General features: G+C 38.3%; 1 protein-coding gene across 2 annotated transcripts in view; it reads right to left on the bottom strand.

Moving 5' to 3' along the window:
* Nucleotides 1-15,424: 15,424 nt before the first annotated feature.
* The window catches only part of CDH6 (cadherin 6), a 129,074-nt gene continuing 118,729 nt past the window's right edge, over nucleotides 15,425-25,769 (bottom strand). For both annotated transcript variants that reach the window (XM_007192256.2, XM_007192257.2), the window contains exons 10-12: nucleotides 25,034-25,151; nucleotides 24,649-24,900; nucleotides 15,425-19,820 (exon numbers count right to left, since the gene is read on the bottom strand). In XM_007192256.2, coding sequence (XP_007192318.2) covers nucleotides 19,330-19,820; nucleotides 24,649-24,900; nucleotides 25,034-25,151 — 861 coding nt within the window. In that variant the 3' untranslated portion in view covers nucleotides 15,425-19,329. The remainder of the gene's footprint in view (nucleotides 19,821-24,648; nucleotides 24,901-25,033; nucleotides 25,152-25,769) is intronic.

Below are 25,769 nucleotides of genomic sequence, written 5' to 3'. Positions count from 1 at the left end.
TCTTATTTTGAAAACTTCATTAATTTTTTAATTTTTATTTTTCTACTGAGATACAATACACATATAACATTATATTAGTTTAAGTGTACAACATAGTGATTTGCTATTTATGTATTTTGCAAAATGATCATCACAATAAGTCTAGTTAACATCCATCACCACACATAGTCACACATTTTTTTCCCTACGATGAGAACTTTTAAGATCTACTCTTAGCCTTCATTACTTCTTGATTATAATTGTATAATAACCTCATAGTTCAGAGCTTTACTCAATTCTCTACATTGCTCTTGTTTTGAAGTTTCTGAATCCCTAATTTGATTATGTCACTCTTCTACTTCAACTCCTTTGAGGACATCCTATAGCCTTCAGGAGAAAATCCAAACTCCTTGGCATAGGATTTCCAGCTTGAATTTCTCTCACACTGGCTTTAGTTATACTAAATTACTTGCCTTTGCTACAGGGAAGCACATATTTGCACTACTCTGTGCTTGGAAGACTACTGCCAATTCTGTCTGAAAAATTGCTATTCATCCTTAAAACTCATCATCCCTTTCCAGGAAGTGTTTTATGAGTTAGATACGGACACTTCTCTCACAGGGTCCTCTTCATCAGATAGTTGGGTACCTTAATAGGGGGCTTTCTTCCCTTCATCACAGACAGATCCTGACAACCATTCTCCCAAGATGTAGAGAGACCTTGGATTTAGACCAGGGTCATGCAGACGTGCATTGCACCAGACAAGGTCTAGTTCAGGTCCAGAAGTAAAATTCGATCTTTATCCTTGTCTCAGGGTATGACCAGCTTTGGAGCAGAGATGAGGCATTTTGCATAGGAAACTCAGAGTTGTCTGGGAAAGATGGTCTAATCACTCCTTTGTCTCTTCGCACTGAAATTTGAGTTCGTGGAGACCTCAGGGCTTACAGGCTTGACCTGATGAATGTCTAATGATAGGGAAGGACAGCAAAGCTTTTCACATAATGCTAATTTGAGTCCAGAGAGAGATGTGAAAGGCTGGACTTTAGGTGCTGCTGACATGGCCTTGAATGGGTTCACATGGGACCTGTTTTTGCCCTAGGAAGTGGTTACATGAGAACGGAAGGGGCTGATAACTCAGGCTCAGCAAGGCATGGCCTGCCGTGATGGATGGAATGGACCATCTTCCCTTGAAGGATATTCTCACAAGCACCATGGAACTGGGCACTTAGCATGAGACAGGACAGCTGCAGCAGCCATTCCTTGCATTTTTACTTCAGGAATGGTTCTTCATCCTGAAGCAATTATTTTCCATTGCTGCCCAAATATCTGCCATCTACAGGCTGTGAGGTGACAGACACCAGAATTTGTTCCACCTGCCCCTGAAGTGCTGAGGGAGGGAATGGAAAGAGATTTGATGTGAAGGCCTTGGCTGGTTTCCTTCACACTGAGGGAACAACCTCATGGAGTTATTATTGCTTTGGTAGCTGGTGGCATAGGGTCTTTTTTCCACTTATGGTGCTTTAGCCGCACTCAGCCATAGCCAGCTTCCATTCCTCAGAGCTTCTCCCGCATATGGGAGCTGGGATGATAGAAGGACTTCCTTCTGCTACCAGCATATGGTGTTTGAGCAGAGTCCTCTGGGATTTGACCATTGCCTATTGTTTGCACCCCAAACTACCACTTTTATAATTTTCTTAGTAACATTTTGTTTGGGTGAGTAACAGAAACAAAAGTAACATTATTTCTCTCTTCACTCTGCAAAATAATGCAAACAAACTATATAAGTGACTCTAGAAGCAATAGAAACAAAACTTGAGCTACCTGAAGCATTTGCCTAATCAGCTATGGCCAGGAGACCCCAATCACACTGGGGTGGGATTGTCCGTCCTCAGGTAGTCAAGGCTGGTCACATGACTCCACAGGTGTCTACCACAATATTCATTGGTTTACCCGTTTGTTTCTCAACCAGCTTATAAATATTTGAAAGTCCATCTTTTTTTCTATTTCTGGTGAAAATAGAAATAGGCACTTCCAATAGGCAATTCAATAATGTTAAACCAATTTTAGTATTGGTTTAGCATTATTATTAAATGCAGGGTTTTATATCCTGCATTTTTGTTCATATGAATTATTATCATACTTGGTTTTTACAGATATAACATGAATTCTCAAAGGATGATGAACTCTGATAATTAAGTATGCTCCTTAATTACGAGTTATTTTGGTACTTGGGAAAAATATTTGATGCAGATTCGTTGGTAACATAATTTTGCCTCATCAGATGGAATACTGTGAAAGTTGTAATAAAAACACTGTTCTATCAGCACATTTAAGGTATACTGTTTTCCTCCAAATTTGAAAATTATCTAAAGAAATACAAACCTTTCCTCCATAGAAAATACAGACACAAGAAAATAATAAGAAATATATATCAAATGATTATACACATTTAGCTACATCAAATACTATTTTACACCAATAAAAATGCTTAAATATTAATTTTTATAATAATTATCCACTAACTTCATGACAGGAATTAATAATTTATACAATGAAGGACACTAGTAATTTGGACTATTTTAAATTTAAAATTTTACTACAAGTAGAAAAATACTTCTTGTAAAGCTTTTTTCTTTCCTCACTCTTTGCAAGATAATGCAAAGTAAAAGACTTTGAAACACTTAGAAGCGTGATTCAATGTATCCAATTCTGCAAATGGAAATGTAGCCTATTAATATCTCCTTTGGAATTTATTAACTCAAACCACAAAACAGACTAGTTAGAAGAGCATCCATTATGGGTAAAATAGCTAGAGAATCAAGTAATTTCTTCTTCTAACTGCTGAGAGTATATACAGACATTTTTAATGAACAATGCTGAACCATTCCCAGCATGAAAATATTTAACAACTCTTCTAGGATAAATAAGAATCCTACTCTCTTTTTATCTCTGACATGACTTTGCAAAGAACTTTGCACGGAGCAGGTGCGTGACAAATGCTTTTAGAAACAACTGAAAAAAATGGATGCAGAAACAAAGAGAAGTTAGTACAAGAGTGTGCTGAAAGCAAAACCCACATTGAATGTCTTCGATGTTTGGGATGTTGAGAGTAAACTTAGAACAAAAGAGTGTTTACATGTAAAAGATTATCCATTTCATGAACTCTCATTTGGAAAATTATTATTTTTTCTAAAGCAGTGATTTAAAAGGTTTTTTCCTGGCTCGAACTTTCTGGTGCTGTGCCTCAACAATCTCTCTTTGTCACACCCTCACCCCAATTATAGACCAATAGACATAAGTAGCCAAATTCAGAAAACAATGTTTTCTTTTTACAAAGAGCCAAAAATTCAGAAAGCAATCTTAATCCCAAATCTTTAGAAAAATCTAACTTTTGAAAAAAAAATATTTTCAAAGCTGCTCGATGAGACTTTTTCCATCAGTTTTGACTGTGCAGCAGTTTTTCATGGTCCATACTAATATCCTGAACATACTGCTTGCTCAGCACCATTCTCCTCTCCATTATCATGTATTCAGAAGAGATGAACGTTGCCTTTCAGTGTGTGTATAACACTTGTCCCCGAGGTATTCAACCTCTTGTCTCCTTATTAAGAAGCCCAGCTGCAATATTCAACCCTACAACAAAACAAAACAACACACACACACACACAAACACACGTCTTTTCCTGAGTCACCATCTGATGTTGTACCGTTGGGATTTCAAGGTCCATGTGTGATAGCTCCACTGAGAATCTTGACTATGTGGGATCATTGCAAACATGAAAAAGATGCTTTATGCACTTGCTATCTGAAAGTGAATGTGAAAGCATGTAAATTAATGTACAAAAGCTTAGGAAAATATTACAATTGTCACACTTGATTACTTATAGACACAACCTGACATTCCCGAAGAACAGATATTAAAGAGTAACTGTTCTTCAAAGATATAAAAACTCACTCATTCAGGTAGTCAATAAATATTCATTGGGAGCCTGTTGTGTACATAACACGGCAGGTACACTGATGGATAACAAAGATGTATAACATATGATATTGACCATGTATATATCATTTCCTAGAGGGCTTTGCTGACAAAGCAGAAATGAGGAGGACTGATTACTGTAAATGGTGTTGAAAGTTATTCTTTATGTACGGTAGTAACATGACCAGGTATACCTTTAACAACCTTGTCGCCCCAAAGATCCATTATATATTACCAGTAACCAGGGAGAATTTAAAATGACTCCTCTATGGAGGAAATGGTCCTAGACCAAATTTGGTTAAGAACAGACACTATGAACCAATGCTTTAAAAAATTTCCAAGTGAAATGAGATAAGCCTGACTTGATTAGAGGTCATCTGTTCTCTGAGATAATCATACAGATTTAAAACAAAAAGTGTCAATGCAATGCAACATTGGAATCCCATGATTAGAAGGATTTTTTTTTTTTTTTAATGTATAGGAAGCTGCTCATTCTCTAAGGATCTAATGAATAGCCTTTGAAAGTAAGGGAGCAAGAATAATCAAATAGGTTGTTTAAGAGAGTCATTTAAAGGCTTCCTCTATGAAGAAACATGAGCTTCCAAACTGTGAACTAGATTGTCAAGAGACTGAAATTTTAACACTGCTAAATATGTCATTGAATTGTTCTACAAAATACAGTATTACTATTTCCCTAAATTTTCTATGCATCTTACAAAGTTTGATGGAAAGGTGAATGGCTTTATATCACATTACATCTTTTTTGTCTTTGGGGAAAAAGGAGATGATTCAAACTTTAATCACATCAGGCCACAGATTAGAGCTACTGTAAATTCATGGTCTTGAATGCTAACTTGGATCTTAGTGCTACCTGGAAAGCCTTCTCTTTTCAGTCATCTCTCTCTCCTACTCTCTACACAGGTAGCTATGCCTGCTTCTCCACAGAAACTACAGAACCTCCTGACCCCAAATCTATTATCTTATGAGTGCCTCACTTCCTTGCCATTACACTCTCTCACCACTTCTTAACTTCCACAGAGAGTTGGCAAAGTTCACTGACTTCACCTCCTTACCCATTACACCCTGGCTAATGTCCCATCTCTACTGAAATTGCTGCAGCCAAGGTCATCTACTACCTCCCCTTCTTTATGTCCGCTGGAAACTTTTCAGTCCTTATCTTAGTTGACCCTTGGGTGACATTTGGTACTGTTGACCCTTCCATCCTTATTATAACTCTTTCCCTAAATCGGAAAAAAAACCCCTGCTTTTCTCCTAGTTCTTGAGAAAATCTTTCTCAGTCTACTTAGCAGGTTCTTTTATTTTTGTTTATTCCTTAAATACTGGTGTTCGGATAGGTTGTGTCTTGTCCCTCTCCTCTTCACACTCTATAGACTCTCTCTGCACAATCTCTTCCATTCCTATGCCTGAAGTTGTTATCTGTATGTTGCTGGCTCTCAAAGCTACATCTACATCCCAAATTGCTCACCTTAAACTTCAGATCCATATATTCAACTGCTGCCTGACTTCTCTTGAATGTCACACGAATACCTCACACGTAGCATGTTCAAATTGAATGGATTATCTTTCTTTCAAATCGTTTCGTTTTCCTGAACCCTCTCTATGATAGCACCACAAGCCACATAAATGCTCAGTCCAGAAACATGTAGGGATGGTCCACAACCCAGTCAATGGGCAAAACCATTCTAAATCTCTCATGAATCCAAGCACATAAAAATAAAATCACTGTTACCACTGTGCTGGTACTGGCTGTTTTCACCTCCTGTCTGAATGACCACGTTAGCCTCCTATTGTGTTTCCTTGTGTGTAAATCCATCTTGTTCCAAGCCTTTCTCCACACTAGAGCCAGAGGTATCTTTCAAAAGAAAATCTTATCATGTCACTCCTCTTCTTCAAATATTACAGTGGCTCCCATTTTAAGGTCCCAGTTCTTTAAAATGTCTTATATTACTCTTCACCACCTCGTCTCCACTCTCCTTCTCTTTTAGATCTCACCATCCTTTCCCGTCCCCACGCCCACTACACTCTAATCACACCAAACTTCTAAAGTTATCTAAATGTACCATGGTTTTTGCCAATTCTAGGTTTTCTCGTAGGCTGTTCATTTTGTTTGGATGTTCTTTCTCTCATCTCATGCCTATTTTTCACTGCTTAGCATAATCATGTATTCCTCTCAGAAGCTGTGATTTGTATCTACGTTCCCCCTCCCCCCCATACTTCTATCGTAGCACATTATTATGACTCATGATTTAATTTTTTGGTGTTTTTTTCTGCTAGACTATAAACCCCAAGTGTCTGTCATATTCAAAGCTGTAGTCTCAAACATCTATCACCATAAATATTTATTCATATTCACTGACTGATGGATTTAGAAGGTGAAAGGAGGATAAATGAGTAGCAACGTACTCAGCAGAATGGAGAAACTGAAGCCTAATTTCTAGCGTGGGGTGGGAATGTAATAAGAAGCAAGCTAATTTATAATGCAACACTCAGGCAAGGTCAAGGCGTAGAGATGCCAGGTACCTCTGATTGCCAGGGGGTGGGGTGTGGCTGGAAGCAGATTGACTGTAAATCTGTATCAGGAGCAGTTAGTCTCCTGACCCTCTTTCCTACCCTGCACATCCAGCTGATTTTTTTCACTGTTCTTTCCCCATCCCAGCAGAAGGTAGGAGGTTTACTCTCTAGAAACACTGAATCAGTGAAATCCTGTGCTCAGGAACAACAGGTATGGCTGAGGGCAGGGGGGAAGAGCTGTACCTTAAAGGTGAATTACATGAAAAATGTCTATTCTGAACACTGGGATTCCTCCAGTTCCTTCCCCGTGTAAAGGTTTCTAAATATGGCAACCAGGATTGGACCCCTGGGGAGGAGATTGGAAGAATCCTCTCAGTGGAAATTGACCCAAGACAAGACATTCATGAATGAGGACATTTGAGTGCCCCAGTGAAACCATCAGTTCTTACTTCAATCACACTATGGGGAGGCCCGCCAGCCGACAATTAGACCTTCTAATTAGCTTTTCAGTACCTTACTATTAACTAGGAACAGACAGCTAAGGGTTGCTAGACATTTGAGGAAGACTTCTAATGTGGAAGACAAAGACCAAAGCAAACAGAAAAGAAATTCAGAAAAAATAGAGATAAGCAAACAGGAGTAGAAGAAAATGCTTTTAAAAATTCATTCCTGGTATCAGAGAGATGGAGAGTTTCTAGACGGATATGCAAGCAAAAGAGAATTGACAGATTACCTTATGTAACTGAGAGAAATTTAAGAATCACGTCAGGATGTTTGTGGCTGAATTATGACAGGTATATAAAAAAACAAGCAAAGTTTAAAATGAGGCAATTACTAATTTCAGGGAAAAATAAAGTTGAGCAAGAAAAGAGGTGAAATCACAGTATAGTGTAAGGCTCAACTGTGAGTCATCATATTTACACAGGCTAATAATGTAAATAAACTCTTAATCACCAGTTGTGCTATAACTATATGGGAAGGATGGGGGGAGAAGTGAGTGCGTGTGCGTGTGTTTGGGGGGTTGTTGTAGGAAATCTAAACCCTTTCTCTCCATAGTGGGAAGTCAGTAGACAATGTTCAGAACTGTAAACCCCAGAGACAGTAGTATTAAGCTGAACCATCTGAAACCGTTGATGTTAACCACTTTTTACCTACAAAAATTGCAATTTCTTATGATTCAACCTAACATAAGCATTATTTAGAAATATGGAAGTAAACTATCTGGAAGAGTTGAAGGGGATTACCTCTGGGTAAAGGGAGTGAGGGTAGAGTGGGAAGTTTTGGCTTATAAGCTTTATAGAGCTATTTGGCATTTTAGACGATATACATATATTAATTTAATAAAAATTAAAATTAATAAAACGATGAATAAGTGGCTTACTTCCAAAGTACCTAAGTGAAAAGACCCATTTTCCTAGGAGGAATGATTAACAGCGGTAATTGATCGGATTGTGCTCACCTTTCCTCCTTTAAGGATTTTTACCTTTTAAAACATGACTATTAGAAGAGCTTTCTCTGAAAAGACAAAAATAGTCTGTTCTAATAGCTCATTTAGAACTTTAATTGGAAATTTGGTTGTGTCTTCTTCCAATTAAGCTAACTGAAGTGGAACTCTGATTGGGCCCTGGGAGAGGAGGAGTTCCCCAGCTGAGGCTCATAGAATAACAGCTGACTTTAAAAAGAGAAACAGAAGCAAATGCTTAGGAAGACTGGAGAATTGACTCTATAGGGATTTCAATTATTTACTTATTGACTGACATATGCAGGGAACATAGCCAGAAAAGTTCTGAAAATAAGATGGGAGAGTGAAGAGCTTCACCTGAGGATTTAAACCAACGTGTATGAACTACTCCTGGTATTTTCATTGGAAACTTGCAAACTTTTCTAGGGAGGGCACCTGTTTTAATTCCTTTATCATTTGCTAGACAAGTACCTGCATTGTATTCAATAAGTAAAGGAAAGTTGGAAGTCACGTGCAACTATTACAACTTCCATCCCTCCTCCTCCCTTCAAGAACCTTCTTTGCTAGTCAAATCCATCTACCCAAAGTTCCTTGAGCATGCCTTGCCTTTGTTACCTCAACAGAATTGCTTCTATCTTAAACTCTGGTGTGCATAAAAATCACTGGGGAACTTGCTATAAATGCAGATTTCCAATCCTGTCTTCCCTTTCTCCATGACATCTTTTAATATATTAGGCACAGTACTTAGTTATGCTCTCAGATGAGCTGCAGCCCAAAAAAAGCCTATTTTTTTTTTAAAAAAGGCTTTCAGAAGGAAAATTGCAAATATAAAATCAATACAAGTCTAATGGTATATATATATATATATATATGAATATATAACAATATTGTGTAAACTAGTGAACTGCAGCTTGATTCACATCTTCAAGTTAAAGTGTGGGTATAATTTAATATGTTGAATATAGTGAAGGTGGAGCCTCCAAACTTTGGAATGCCTACAGCCTCTGGAGTACATAAAATAGCCCTGGTTATTTGTGGAATGAGACCAGGGAACTTGCATTTTAGAGAAGCATTCCAGTGACACTGCCGTAGGTTCTAGAACTCCTTCTGAGGCCCAGCTCAGGTCTTAATGCCGAAATCAATCTGCCCCTCAACCTTTTCTCACTTGAGAGCTATCATTTGAATCTTGGTGTCATTTTGCCAAATTCTTTTAAGGTAGATATAGTTCTTTGGATCCAAAGGGAACCAAACAGTCTGGATTGTACATTTATTATTTTCAATACAAATTATTTGTTAAGTATATATTCATTTGTGATTTAATTTTTGTAACTTTGCAAGATTCTTTTGTATAAATGTTTTCACAAATCAGAAAATACTTTGTCATGATCTTCTTGATCATGATAAGGGAAAAATATATTTTATACAAAAAGTAGGTACTAAAGTTTTCATCACATAAGAGATGTTCAGAAATCTTTGAAGATTGGCTCAATTTTAATATATTATTTATTATATTTTAATACTATCATGAATACTTTTTATAATGCTTGAGATAGTAAAGAATAAGAAAACACTGTTATAAATTAGCATTCAGTTTGACGCAGTGACATTCTAAGGCAACTTTGAGTTCTTTCTGAATCTCTGCCAAAGCCATAAGTCAGAAAAGAAACAGGTGTCTTTCTTAAGCTTTTGATCCTGACCTTCTGAGAATGAGAAATGACAATAACATAAAAAGCATTTCTGATCAATAAACTTCAGCTTCCCCATTTTGCGATAGGTGGGAGGACAGACAGGGAGGGTTAAGAGAATTATCCTATTTTTTCTGGAATCCATCTACTCCTCCTAGCTCCCTTAGCAGGTTGGCTTTAAGCTTTGACTATGCCTTGTCTTTCTCCTGACCCCCACTCTTGACGTTACTTTGGCCCCTTAGAATTTAGCTATAATATCAGCGAAAGGATGTGGAAAGATACCCTAAATGACTAAAGCTGAGCTTCTGTTGCTCACAGGAATCAAGGTTCAAAACAGAAATGAAGTTCAATTGTAGAAAAATATGGAAAGTACATTACTTTTAGTTTGTAAACAAAGATTTGTAGCTACTGCTCTGGCCCATGGATACCACCTAACTGGGCAGTTGGGTTTTCCAAGGATATGACAGACACCGGGCTGTTGGTGTGGGTGCTTGGATTCAATGGACGCTCCTGGCTAGAGCAAGTCTCCTTTGTTCCTCCAAACTCATGAAATCTGAATTGCGACAGGAAGTCCTAATTCTTTTCCTTCTCTCCCATCTCTTGAAGGGCATGGTTACCCTACAGAGGGCTTACCACGATTTGATGGTGTGAAATATCAATACTGTCAAGATGATTGTTATATAAACAACTAGAGTTTTTGCATTCTGGGGTGGAATTTTATGTTTCTCAGGAATATTTTTCCTTGGGAACGCTGTTTCAGTGGTATTTTATAATAGGAATCAGTTGGATGATTGGTGTTAATAGGCAGAATTTTGCTTTTCAGTCTCTTTTTTCCTTCACGGAGCATTTGGACTGATGTTATGGAGAGGAATGTCTTTAAGGTTGCAGCCATCAGTGGAGTCCAACCTCATCTGAATTTATATAAAGGAAAAAATAATCCTTTTTTTCTGCCAGTAAATATTTATCTCAAATGGATGGGATTGGCCTATGTGTACAAAGGGGAAAATGGGGGATTCAGTGGCAGGATTGCAGAGCCTGAGTTAAAAGAATTGAGTTTAATCCTAATTCCTGTGATGGGACCTAGGGACAAATAGCCCCACTTTGTTTGTGAAATGGGAATGATACAACCTAGTGTACAGGGCATTTGTGAGAGTTATATTAAGTCATATATATGATAGTTATTTCTAAAGTGCTGCATAAAAGTAAGACATTATTATCAGGCAGCTAAGCAAAGTTAAAAGCTTTAATAAAACCTATCCTTTACTGACTATAAGGAGACATTTTCTTATCAATGTGCAAACAAGACATATTCACCATTAAAAGTTAAGTTTTTGAGACTAAATGGCTCAGGAAGCAATAAAGATGATCTAATATGTCAAGGGAGACATTTTAAAAAAGGAATAAGTATATTATAGACAAGTAGGAGACAATCTACTCCTTCTAAAGAACCATATCTATTCATAGCATATTTAGAAAAGTATTGAATTCAGGAATATAAGACCCAGAAAAGTGATCTAAAGAGTCAGGGTGTCATTCTGTACAAAATGTTTAGTCAGGTAAACTAAGATTAATAATAGGAGATTAAATCAGGGCAGTCTTGTGTGTCTATCTTTTTACCCCTGTATCCCTATCACCTTGATCAGTGCCCGGCCCATAGTAAATTCTGAAATGGTTTTTGCAGAATGAATATAAAGGTTCATGAGTATCACTATGGAGAGATGCAACAACAAGGCTGAAATTCACATCTGAATTGTTGAAAGAGATACAGGCTTGTTGGTTCAGATTTATGAAATAAAGATGTGAGCTAATTATAATGGCAAGCTGAGCCTTTTAGCTTCCTTAATTGTTCCAAATTTTTGATAACCTCAAGACCAGAATGCTCTTCCCAAATGTCAGTGGCGAGTAGTCAACAAAATTTAGAATGAAAAAAAAAAGCAAGTCTTTTACTAGAGGACTTAATCTCTAAGGTTTGGGATGGCAAATAGGTCAACATTGTTCTATTGTTGACGGCTGCTGGAGCATTCCTGTTAGAGATGCTAAGGCTAGAAATCCATGAGTCAAGTCATCAGCAATGCCCACCATGGGTGTTAGAGTCCAGGGATGGTAGACAAACATCTCTTACAAGGGTTTTCAACTTGGAGGTTGAATTTATAAATGACTTTTTTTTGGCTGCCCCTCATGGCTTGCAGGATATTAGTTCCCCGACCAAGGATTGAACCCAGGCCACAGCAGTGAAAGCGCCGAGTCCTAACCACTGGACAGCCAAGGAATTCCCTATAAATGACTTCCTACCTGCTCTTCTGATAACACACTCAAGATTATTATGGGATATGGCTTATTAGGGTGACTGAAATTGGGGCGGGGATTGGGAAAGATATTGCAAGATTGACAGAGACTGAACTTATATGTGGCAGATACATATACGTGTGCTGAACAGATTCATATGTTGCTCGTCTTTCTACATCTCCCAGCTGCTGTCCAGTGCCTTTGGGGCCATATGATTGAGTTCTGGCCAATGAGATATGAGCAGAATTTGCATAAGCCACGTGTAGGCCCTGACTTTGGGAAGAGCTCATATATCATCCATCTCGCTCTGCTCCCCTGGCATGTTAGCCCTCGGAGGCAGCGAGCTGCGGATGGCACAGCTACAAGAGGGAGAAAGGCCCACAACAACCCTGACGTTCACAAGGGTGAGACATAAATTTTATAGAGATTTTGGATTTTGTCTACTGCAGCAGCTAGCGTGAATTACTAGTAAATATCATTATGGGAAGTGGTTTGTTAAGGCGATGGGAAAGGGCTTAGCCCATCTGAATGTTTGCAGGAATCTGCTTCCTGAACTGGGTCCTTGAGAAAGCACATTGCACTTCCTGCTTATGTTACTATTAGGTCAGGGAAGTTTCCTAGATCCTGCAGACTATGCTTGCCTTGGGGTGGCCCAGAGCTGGGGATGGGGTAGCGGGGTAGGAAGGGCTTGGCCCTAGTGCACCGTGCATACTAGTGTACAATGTACATATCCTTCAAAAAGTATATTTCTGGTAGCATCACTCATTTCCATCGTTTTCTGTTTCCCACCAAGTTAACTTTAAGCCAAATGGCAAAAAATGAAAACACAAAGCAACAAGAAAAACCAGCTGCTATGGCATTGGTGATCCTCTGTGTTCTGGTGACATGTGACTTTTCCAAACCTAGTCCCCTTCACGGAAGCTCAGCTGAGATCAATGGCATTGCTTAAACATCCCTCTCTTTTCTCTCCTTTTCCTGCTATTCTTTTCAATTCTTACCTCCCTTTGTCTCAATCCCACTAATTCCTAGACCTCCCACACCCTCCTCTACCTGGGCAGAAAGAGTTTCTCCATCCTATGAAGTCCTATGGACATTTTCATATATACCTCTCTGAAAACATCCCACGTCACCTTCTGGTAGGTACTCTAGTCATGAGTTTATGGCAGCCCCTCCTCATGGACAGGCATCTGGAGAGAAGGGAAAAATATATCTGGCTTATTGTTGACTATTCCACAGCACACAGTGGAGTGCCTACTGTATACTGAACAAATGAATGAATAAATAAAAATCTCCGTAGCAAAGCAATGAATTCAATTCTCCCAGTTAAAAAATTGGGAAACTGCCTCTGCAGAAATTGGAGGCAGCTTAAAAAAGAGCAAGCGGGTAAAATATTATAGCTCTGAATATGCTGAAAACATTTTATTTACTCATAGTATCAGAATGCTGGAAGGATTTTATTCTTATTCCCCTTTGGACTAACCCTTTTTCTTTTTTAAATCAGAGATCCATAGACAATTGCTTTTATGGGAGGGAAATAAAGGATGGAGATTTGGGATGGGCAAAAATATAGAACTGTCCTTTTTTATCTAAAGCAATTACCATGAGGATAAACAGCTTTCTTAATACACCGATTCCATAAATAACAGTAGAACTCTTGATGTCCCAGTGGTAAGAAGTCTGCAGGGCCATGCCAATGATATATATTACTGGTTGGAAGAAACTGTTGTTTACAAGCTAATTATTGTATAACAAGTTAGCTTTAGCTAGCTCTCTGAGAGGTTAAAACAGCAGATTTGGAAAGATAAAGTGTGTATCAGTATGTACATTTTAAAGATCTCTGATTACAAACAACAGTTTGAGAGAATTGAAAAAAAAACAAGTTAGAAAAAAACCAGTTTATTAAGTAATATCATATAAATAACTTGTTACAAAAATTGATTTGCAAAAGGCATATTTACTCTTTGTGAGGAATCACTTTTTAAATTGCATTCTTTTCAAATTTTTACGTCTAAGAAAACAAAGGAAAATAAAAGAAGCCATTTCAAGGAGCGTGTATTTGCCATTTGACTACAACAAAAGGCCTGGCCACACTGAGCTAAAAGGTAACTGTCTCAACCCCATTCTTCTAACACAGAAAACTTTCTCATGTAAACTGTGAAGTTATGAAAATCTCCCTAGCTAGAAATGTGGATGAAAGCTGAGCAGTGATTGTTTCCATCAGGTGTTCTCCTTGCCAAAGACACGAGCGATACCGAGAAAAACCATATGAACTGAGCTCTCCAGTCAGTAAATCTTCGAGGGTGGTATCAGCTTCAATTTATACTTGGGAGTATTTTTAATTAAAAACAATCAATACCAAAAAGCTTTTATTTTGGGGGTTTAAAATCACAAATCACAGTAGGAGAATGCCAAATTGCCTTAGCTTGGTACTACTGAAGATGCCCATAGCAATTATTTTAAATCCTATTCTTATGCAGTTTACTTTCAAAGCAATGAAAATAATCACAAACAAAATAGTACAGTGGTTTTGAATTGCTCCTATGTTTCTCCCGATCAGATCAGTTTTACGTTTGCTACACAGCATCCCTCCTGAATGCCTAGTAATTCTCTACATATGATTCCTTAATAAACACTAAACTAATAGATCATAGAAAACTAAAAGCTTATAGCAGGTGCCTCTAGACATATTTACATAAATAGCATAGTCTTGCAAGAAAGACCAAGATCTCATTATAGTGGAATGCTTTTTCCACAACGCTGGGTCCATGCCTCATTTGTCAGATTAACCCCATTTGAGGAGAAATTTGAGTTTGTAGTCCATGCGTTTTTAAAAAAAGGGAATTAAGCAACTTGTAAAAGCTCTTTTGAAATTAATCTAATAACCCAGTGGCTCTTCAGCTAAGTGCCTGGTCCTGTCTGAAATACAGTGGGTAATAGGCTTTGTTTCCATTTGACCTCCTTTCAGCACTTTCATCTGCTGGCTCTGTCGGGCAAACGTTCCCCCCAAATTAAAAAATGAAAATGCATCATAAATAAGGTATTACCAAATGGGGAGTAGATTAAAGATTGTCTCAGCAATGCTTAAATTAAATTGACAATGCAGAGACCATAAACTTCTGGCTTTAAAAATGAACTATTTCTTTATTAACTTTTAACAAGTGTGTGAGTCAATGTATTGCTCTGCACAGAAAATATGGTCGGGGTCCGATATTTTTTAGTAGAGAATTATCCCTTTAGAAAATTATTCCATAAAGATGCCAAAGGGAGATTAAAAATGCTGCAGCTGTAAGACTCACTGAACTTTTAAGGAGATGATACTGTAATTTTGTATTCTCTAGAAAAGAAAGCTGCTGTCAGACCTCAGGAAATAGTTTATTTTCCTGAAGACGCACACACGAAGTCTTAATCTTTCCACTCTTATAATCTGATAAAGGAGGCTGGGTTGTAGTGGTAATAGTAGACTGCTTGGATTTTTAATCTCCTGTCACAATTCAAAAAAGATTTCATCTAGATAAAAAAAAAAGAATAAAATTACACTAAAATGATCCTTTTCAGAGGATACCTTTCAAAATAGTGGAGATCATGACTTTTTAGTGTTCTTCCAAAGTAATTACACCACTTCAACACTAGTGACTATGAAAAAATAATTTATTTGGTGGTTTGTTCAGTCTCTGGGGAAAATGAATTTAGCTGTACCTGCTTTAAATATTTAGTTTGTGCCCAGGAATCTAGTTTCTTCTTTCCTTTCAAATGCATACTTTTTTTAATGGTCCTCAAGTATATAGAATTGAGGAATGCCCAATTCGTAGTTTATACATGATTATCTCCAATGAAATACCCATTTCAAGACAAAGCATTTCGTATAAGGTATTGCTCAGCAAATCAGAACACCTCAAATGTATGTATTACTTAAATGTTTAAATTTAAAAATTACCTAAAAATGAAACTAATGAAAACATTCTGAAGTTAATTTAGATCCGTAAATTTTGGATGCTTCTAAGACAGAGATTCAACTTATAAGAACTTTTTGTACAACTTTTTGGGAGCTGAAGATGAACACTAAACCAAAATTTTTATACTGAGTTAGAATATAACACCAGGTGTTATTCCATCTGAAAATGGAGTTGATTTGTATACAAACCTCCCTATATGCACCTAAACTGTAAAGCTAAGAAAGCTCTTACAAAAACATATATTTTCTGGGCCCAGATCCCCTCTCTTATGGCTCTATGAAACCATTTTTGATTCTCCCTCATTTGATTTAGTTTTTTATTTGGGAATGAATGTTTTCCAGGCCTTTCAGAAGAAAGTGCCATGAAGTGAGGGGGCTTTAAACTTATGCACAATAGCTTAATGTTTTTAAAATTTCAGCTTATTCTAGGGAACATCTCAGTGATGAAGAAACTTTCCCCTTTGAATAGAGGGCAAAAAAAAAAAAGTGAGAAGGGCCTCAAAGTCCTTGAAACAACCCACAAAGGCAATCTCCCTATATTTAATGAATTTTGTTTCTCAGTGATTAAAGCAAATATTAAAACAACTTTACCTCTTCTCAATTTCCTTCTTTCTCATCACAAACATCTAATATCAGGACAGAGACAATGTGAAAACTGAGCTGAAAACTAATGTTTTCTCCAGTAATCATTCATGTCAACCCAGGTTCTTGACCTGATGTCTTGGTGGAAGGAAGTGAGACCAGCACAGAATGCTGGAACTATGGCTCTTATTGTTTCCATGACATCAGGCAGCTTTAATTTTAGGAAAATATTACTCAGTCTTGACATTTATAGGACCCTAGTGCAAAATATTCAGCTCCAATCTATCCAATTTCTTAGAGATTCACTTCATCATCAGCTTTTGTGGTAAGAGATTTAACAGTTATTTGAATACTTAGTCATATTAACCTGCTCTTGGTATAACTGTCCCATCTTCAGGGTGGAATAAGATAACTTCCAATTACACCTCAGAAATTTCACTACAGAACTTCTTACTTTCACTTAGGAGGAGAGCGTAAACCTTACCCTTAAACATGGAAGTTGCTGGCGTCAACCCACACACATTCCAATTAATGCCAAAATTTCAAAAGGAAGACTTCTGATGATACCTTTCTTTTTACAGGACTATCTTTCTTGATATACTTTATTACATGACATGAAATATAAGGATAGAGAGCTCTTAAATTTTACAGTAAGTTGTGTGATTAAGGTGCTGTTCTATTGCTCTAAATAACTAGTTCTTATTAATTAACTTTACTAAGCTATCTTTTTTTCGACACTTACCTGTGACTATGATATATATCGATTCATTACAGTGAAGCCCTCCTGTAGTATTTTGTCTGCGTTCCTGTGTGTGTGTATGTCTGTGTGTGTGTGAAGAACTAGAAAAGAAAACCTTGTAAGCAGGAAACAGCCCAACCATGAAATACTTGTTAGTATACAGGGAAGTTCATCCATTCAGGAAACACAAGGAATAATATGGTTGTAAAACATTTTCACTCTCATTGGGTAACCCAAAAGACTATATTTCTCTTATTTTAAAGGTGCTGTCTTTACTTCCTGGGTAATACACCTATTTAGAACTTAACTACTAAACAACAGTGTGTTTCCAAATAGAAAGTATGTGCTGATAGGACATTATCCCCAAATGGAAATGGCACTAAGATTATCTGTAGAAAATTAACATTAATTGAAAATAAATCCCTAAGACTAATAATTGAAGTCAGCATATTCTTAAGTACATATTATATACATACAGAGCCTGTTTTTTTCAAAGTTTTCAAAACAAGGATGTTTCATTACAGTACTTTGGAAATTTCTGATGACTGCACAATGTAAGAGTCTAATGACAAAAATCATTAGAACAGCGAATGAAATAAATGATTTGAACCTGCCAAAAGGGTTAGTTCAGTTCAGTTGGGTCCTCTGGATGATAACTATGATGCTAATTGCATAATTAGAGAAATAATGGATTCGATGGATTGTACATTACTTTTCTGTTGCAGTTTGAGACCATTACTTTATCATTAGTTCAAAGACAAGGATGGCAGGATTGCCGTGGAAACAAAGTTAAAAACATTGAAAAAATTTTAATGCTTTTGAAAGTCAGCTATCATTTTAATTACAATCTTAAACACCCTTGTTGAAGGGAATCCAAATTTTCCCTTTGTAAGCGTCTTCCAAACAAACATGTAATATGTAGGTTTTCACCATGATTTCAATGTCCGTCTATATGTATCATGTTATATAAATATATGGATATTTCCGAACGTGAAGGACAGGGTGTCAAGTTCAAGTGTGACTGGCTCTTACCTCCCCATTAGACTCTGAGAGAGGGATCTGAGTTTTATTTAATCTACCTTCACTAATGCAACTTAATTGTATAAGAAGTATCTGAAGAATATGAATTATTTTACTTCACACTGCTACTTTCAAGTATATTAGAATAATACTGACAATTACAGACAAGGAGTTAAACTTTGTCTCAGAAAAGTTCCTTCAAGAACTTTTGAAACAATTTAGACTTATTTGTAATTAGCCTACTGATGGCTGAAATAATTTCAAGTGATCCATGATACATTTGGTGGCCCAAACTTTAAAATATGCTAAATATTTCCTTTGTTAACATTTATTAGCTATTTTTCTTTTCCCTTTATATGGTGCAAGGGCAAACTTTTGTATGTCTAATATATAACAAATTATGAGTCAGTGGCAAGGAATGAGGTCTTATTAAGATTTTGTTTGTTTGTTTGTTATCTTTGAATGTTACCATTTAATTGGCATCATTTCCTAAAGAAGAAGGTGCATCTCAAAACACTGGTGGATCTGATGTTTTGAATAGTCATCGGTGCCAGAAAAAGATCATGAAGGATAAACAGGACTGGCAAATATCATTTTAAATTCTTTGTGACAGAAATACACACCCATATATAGTTCATCATCTCTTTGTGAGCTGATATACCAGGAACAGTGGTTCCTCCTTCATTTCTTTAACTAAAACTATATTTTTATAAAGTATAATCCCTTATCCCATTAGCATGTGAAATGTACAGAGCAGTCAGCTGACCTTGAGTCAACGCAATGTAGTAAGAGACCAGGCCAGTGAAATGGAGCATGTTCCAAACCCGCACTAAGAGAACAGGGGAAAAGATTCCTCCCCGGCCTCTCCTCCAGCACGGTGCCTGTTGGACTGACATGGTTAACTGGATGCACTAAAAAATAAACATTTGCCTCTCAGAAGCTCATAAAAGTGTACTAGAAAAAAAGTCTCTGACATTGGATCCGCACGGACTGCAGCCATTGACTTTTGGAATGGGTAGAACAGAGAACCCTTCACGGAGCGGTGGATAAATAGAAGGAAATAACCACTTCACATGTTTCAGTGTCGTACTGGAAAATGAAAAAGGCAACATATTAGGAGTCCTTGTCACTGCCCACCCCTCCGTACATATCTGCGAGCTTTTTGAACCGAGGTCCCCAGTCACTAAGGTAATCGTAGTCCTGGTCTCCATCCGTGGTCACCGACTCCAGCGAGCTCAGGGAATCGGCCACCGAGCCGGTACCCTCGTAGGCGAAGGTGGCCAAGGAGTCGTAGGGCGGGGCAGTGGGGTCCGTGTCATTTTCCTTTAACCTTTGGTTAATGAAATCTCGGACGTCGGTGTTATCACAAGCTGCTGGAGTCCGTCGGGGTAGAAAAAGGGCTTCGGGCACAATGTCCCTGCGTAATTTGCTGTCCTCTATGGCTTCGGGATTCCTCAGGGTGCCGATATCAAAGGCCTGGGTGTCCTCCTCTCCCCCACCTTCGTCGTTGTAACTGACAATGTTGTCTCTGATGTCCTCTTTGGAAATGATCAAAGGTTCCTTTTTCCGCTGTCGCCTGAGAGCTGCAAACAACACCACTGTCACTGGAAGCAGAAACAAAACAGCGAGGGAAGGGAAAGTTAATTTGCCGACCAATTAACATCAGGAAGAAATACTGCTCCAAAGTGAAGTTTTCAAAGTTTTCGAGGAAACTACTCGAGACTCAACTTTTGCTTCCTTAAGGATGCACGTGCCTCCACGCACGATCAAACCAGGACCCTCTCCCACCCCCAAATCGAGTAGATATTTGAAAGAAAGTTAGGATTTAAGTAGAGGATAAAACACCTTCATGTTTTGTCAGTAGTTCCTTCTTGCTTTGAAACGGCAGACTAGTTTCAAGGTAAGGAAAATAATAATAATGATAATAAAAAAGAGCTCAAACACGGTGAGAGTACTGCAATAAGAGTGAAAATTATGCTGAACACCTGAAATGCTCTGAAACTGTTTATAAGCGCAAGGCTGGCACCTTCGGGGATGTGTTGAAGGGTTTGCATAACTCCACTTCTAAAATAACTTCTGCACTGATGCCTTCTTTTTTTTCCCGAGAAAAGTATAAAGTCAGTTTAAAACCCAAAGTAGAGATGTGGATGTCTGGATACCTTTCTTACATATAAGTACAGGTAATACCTGCAGAGACCCAGATACAATTCAGAAAGCCGTTTTGGACTTCAAGATCAGCCAGTTTGAAGGGGGCAGGTAATAGTGCACATGTCAGATTATCTGTGTTTAGGCTAAACAAAATAAACACATTTAAGTGGGAACTTAAAAAATCTCTCAGTGTTTCATGTTCTGTAAGTTTGTTGACCGGAATGTTCGTTCTTTTGATTTTTCCTAATTCGGATTAGAGGCAAAGCAAGAACTGTGTTTAAATAGCTCCTGATGTTTCTTCATAGTTGATTGGGTAGAAAACACCTGGCTACCTGTAAAGAGACACATCTACGAATGAACACATGGATGGGAAAGTGAAAACATACTGACAGCTTAGAGAGAAAAGAGCCATCCAGGGCAGAAAATGCATTGTTAACCTGGGGTTGTCCATGGGAGATTAGTACCAGTAACATCTCTTTACTCTCTCATCCATAACATGGTCCAGTTTTTATGAGCCATGCAAATTGGATTATCACAATAAGAATTACAGAACAATGGCTTTTGGTGGATGTGTATATCTATCTCTATATTAATGGATATAGGCACACCCAGGTGTCTATATATTTAACATTTCAGATGTTAATAGTATTAATAATTGGTGATCTATCGAGATAGTTCTATGTGCCAAGCACTGTGCTAAGTGCTTTACATACCGAATTGAATTTAATTATCATAATAGTCTTACAAAGTAGGTACCATCATTGTAACTCCATTTTACATAAGAGGAAATTGAGGTTTAGAGATGTCATGTGTACAAACAATTGAAATCCAGGTCAGTCAGACTAAAAAGCCTGTACTCTTAATTACCATGCTTTGAAGCATGTTTGGATTGTAGACTATTTCTAAAGGATATGCAATTTTGCTGTTTTCAAGCATGCGGTTGTGTAACGGTACACATTCTCTTTTGCTCCTGATGCCTCATTTATCCCTTTCATTCAGGGTATTTATTTATTTGTTCATTCAATAAATATTTATTTAGTGCCAACTCTGTGCGAGGTATAGTTATAAGCATTATCAATGAAAAAAAAAAGATCAAGAGCCTGTCTGAAAAAGGGAGGCAGGGGTGGTGGTGGTGGGGTGGCGGATAGAGACAGAAAAAAACAATGTATGTCATGAATAAGGAAATTATTAGAAGATGATAAGTGCAATGGAAACAAGAAAAAGTAGGGCAGAGTAAGGAAGATGGGAAGGACTTCCGTGTACGTTTGAGGGGCTGTATATATTTTTTGGGGGGAGACTGCATCATTGAGGAAGTAACATTTGAGCAAAGAGACGAGGAGTTATCCAAGGAACTATCTGGAGAAGAGGACAGAGCTAGGAGGAAGGCCACGGAGTGGGAGTGTGCCTGGAGCGTGTGAGATGCCGGGGGAGAGGAGAGGAGTCGGAAGGGCCATGTCAAGTGGGGCTGTGGATGCTTTGTACACCTTCACTTTACCCGGGGGTCCAGGTGGGTGGAAAATTGCATGGCTTTGGGTGGAGGGATGCTCTTAATCTACCTTTTATGCTGGTTTCCAGTGTGACGCGGATTTGCAAAACAGAGGGTTGTAAGTAAGGACAGCCTTTGGGATAGAGAATAGAATCAAGCTAACTGTTGCTCAAAGAAATAAATTCTGATGGACACAGGTTCATTCCAACATTTAAGGCAAGATAGCAGGCATTTATCACTTCCTGATTTTTCCCCAGCTTAAGCTGCCTATATCTTGTCTTTTACTCCTGTGCACACCTGAAAGTGCAATTGTCTAGAAGACAGAGGGCGCATTCAGTAATTTAAAGGCATTTGTGCACTGCCTAATTCTCCTACTGTTACAACTGCCTGTATCTTTTCTTATTGGCCCAATGCACATCTGAACAGAATTTCTTGAGGGTGTAACTGTCTAAAAGGAAGATCTTTTTCAAAGCTAACTTTTATAAACCGAAAATGTGAGTTCTAAGCACATGGAACAAAAACACTCTGAGAAAGTAAAATGGTGTCTTCTCTGTAACTGAGCCCTTCCCTTTTCTCTACCCCCTTGAGGCCAGAGGACAGCAGTGAGATATTTGGGGCCAGGGTGCTTGGACAAATTTGTGTTCAAATCCTATCATAAAACTGGAAGGTAGCAAGGTATCTGAGATCAGCAGATCTAGGTTCACTTAAACGATCTGACCTTTCTAAGTCAGTTTCCTTCTCTGTAAAAGAGAAGCAATAACACAGTGCCCAGTGTGAAAGTTATTATGCCAACTCTAAAGCACCAAAGAAGCACGAGATGTAGTAGTTGTTTTTACTGTTGCTTTCTTGACAAAAACAACAGATGCCACATGATCCACTTTCTTGATGGCAGATTTCCTCCTATATCAATGTGGCTTTCCTTCTCTTACCAACTCTCCGGTTTGCTGCCACTTTCTTCAGTGGTCTCATTTTTAATTCAAGCTCTCTTTCAGCCTGAAAGTTACACTGCATTCTATAAGTTCATGGAGAAAATAGAGTACAGTGTGGAAGCACCAGGGGTCGGCAGGGTAAAGACCTGCGTTTGGAACTTAGCTCTACCACCTGTTAGCTGTGTAACTTGGCTTCACACCCTGGGGCCTCAGTTTTCATATGTAAGATGCAGATAAATATAGACTAGATGGTTCTGAGGATTAAGTGAGAAAGACATTTGTAAAGCATCTTGCCCAGTGTCTAGCCCATGCTGTGAGCCTAGTAAAGATTAGATCCCATTTTTCTCCTTTTTAATTAGGTACAGAATTCCAAAGAGACTAGACAAGATGTGGGAAACACTGAGGCAAATTAGAAGTAATGAGGAGACAGTGAATTCACTGGAGGGAAAAGATGAAAAGAGAGGACATAGGGAGCTGGTTAGAAGGAAACTAAGGGGGAGGACAAAGTGGGTAGATGATGAGGGAAGGGAAGCATGACCTCTATGAGATGAAGGCTGGCTCTTCCTCCGTAGACCATGAGTCCATGGAATTCTACCTGAGTACGGCATGCCAGTCTAGCCCTTCTAAAAATAACCTCTTTTTTATCAAAAAGAATATTCATATCTTTCTCTTGGAAAACAATTTTTACAGACTCACACCATTTGTCAGACTCACACTGATTTGTCTTTGCATACTGTCAGTTTTTATTTATCCTCATATCTTAAAATACTTCCCCCAAATCTTAGCTGACAAAGAGAATCACAGTTCTTTAGCCGAGTTTCAAGACTCTGTTATAATTAGCAGAGTTGATCTGGAACGTGAAACTCTTGAACAGGGATTCCTAGGCTTTCTCTTCTTGGAGAAATGGAGGTTTTCCTTTCCTCTTTTCGAAGTCACTATATTGTCATTTTTTAAAAAGGAGTTTTTCTCCCTCTGTGAAATCCGGGTTAACTCTGGCTTACTTTTTTCCCCCATGGTGTAGGCAAGCTTCTCAAATCTTAACTTTTTTTTCGAAGGGCTGCATTAGCTAACATTTGATTTCTTAGTTCACAACAGTCAAGGGACTTTGGAGCATTTTGAGCTCAACTTTTGCACTTAATTAGTTGGTTGGGGGTAAAAATTTCCTTTGAATCACCGTTAGATCTTGATTTTCACTTTTATTACATTCATTTCTTTTAGGTCGCAGATTTATTTCCTTAGTCACAAAAGTTATTTATTATTGAGAGTCTGAGAAATAATAGACATTGTGTATGTGGCAATCAGAGAGCAATACTAAGAAGGTAGTTATTTAAGTGGGTGGATCCAAATAAGTTTTCTGAGTTAAAGAAAATTTCACCATTATTTATTCTCCTGTATGAGAAAAAAAAAGTCATCGCATTTCTCTTTCCACTTTCCCATTGATCTTTAAACTTTACCTTTGTAGAAATGGCCTTCATCACATACCCCATGCCCAATGACTTTTGTTCTTTGAAAATTTAACGTTTGCCAGGTTAAATATTAAACAACAAATGAAATGGAAAGGGCATATTTATATTGCCCTCGAATCCCCCTGTGATTCATTCCCAGTCTGATAGAAAAGATATTCTTTTGGTGGAATGACTCCCTGGGTAGGGAAAGACATGGGCAAGTTTCACAGCTGTTCATTCTCCAAAGCCATTTTCAAGCAAAAACTAGTTCATGGGTGAACAACATAAGATTCTCAGCACATAACTCTACTCACCTAGATCGGGCTGTATGCCTTACTGGGGGAGGCGGATAAATCTAGAGAGCCACAGTAACAGTGTGTGCCCCTCAGCATGGGGAGATAGGATGCAGGGAGAAGCAGTTTACCTAGTAGGGTCACGATGCACAGCAGGATGGCAACCAAAGCCCCCGTGCTCAGCCCCGTGGGGTGGACGAGGGCCTCCGCGTGGCAGGACTGCATGTTCCCTTGGTGGTCACACGCACAGACCCGGACAGTCACTGTCCCAGTGCTGCTTTGGACTGGGTAATCATTGTCTGATATGACCACAGGCAGGAGATAGGTGCTCATCTCGTGTCTATTATAGCCATTTTTCCGAGTTAAGATTCCCGCTGTGTTGTCTGGAACCGGAAAGCAAAGTGGTGAATGGAAGTGGAAACCACGTTATATATTGGATCCATTGTGATGGGAGTAGACAGATAATAGATGCAGATATAGATATATAGACAGACAAGGCAACTTGGGCTCATTTACCTTTGTTGTCCTGAATGGTAAAGTTTGAGCCACTGGCTGCTTCTGGGGCCAAAGAGAACGAGAATTGGTGCCCGCTGTAAGGGTCATCCTTGTCAACGGCTCGTATGGTCTGAATCAACTAAAATTAAAACCATAAAGCTGCCATCAAGTTTTGCTAACTCAAAAGTGTTTCTTACACTTTTGCAGTAAATGGCTTGATCAAATGACTTCTAATTTTACTTTTAAAATGATAGCCTCTAGAAAATTTACAATGAATCCACTGTATGCGAAGAACTAAAAGGCTGGAAAGAGAGCCAGGGACAATACTTTGTTGTGGAGCTGTCCTGTGCACTGTAGCATTTTTAGCAGCAAGCCTGGTCTCCTCCCTTCAAACCAGCAGTACCCTCTTCCTTGTGACAATCAGAAATGTCCCCCAGACATTGCCAAATGTCCCCTGGGGGGCAATATCACCTGGGTTGAGAAACATGGCCCTAGAGTGATACCAAGCTATAAAATATCACAATGACCTATGACAATATTGCAACTTAAGTAAATGGAGGCACTCTTTGGACAGCCTGCTTAGAAATGCAATCTTGGCATATACATAAACCATCAACCTGCAAAAAAAGCTAGTTTGAATATAAAACACACAACTTCAGCTTCCCATTTTAACATGCATTTTAACAGTGCACTTCTATTTTGACAAACTGTAACATAGTTTTTATATCACTGGCAGAAAAGACCGATTTCAGGTGGG

The sequence above is a fragment of the Balaenoptera acutorostrata genome, chromosome 2 (assembly GCF_949987535.1).
Source record: "Balaenoptera acutorostrata chromosome 2, mBalAcu1.1, whole genome shotgun sequence".
Lineage (NCBI taxonomy): Eukaryota > Metazoa > Chordata > Mammalia > Artiodactyla > Balaenopteridae > Balaenoptera > Balaenoptera acutorostrata.
Note: the sequence above shows the minus strand (reverse complement) of the source record. Positions and strands in the feature narration are given on the sequence as shown.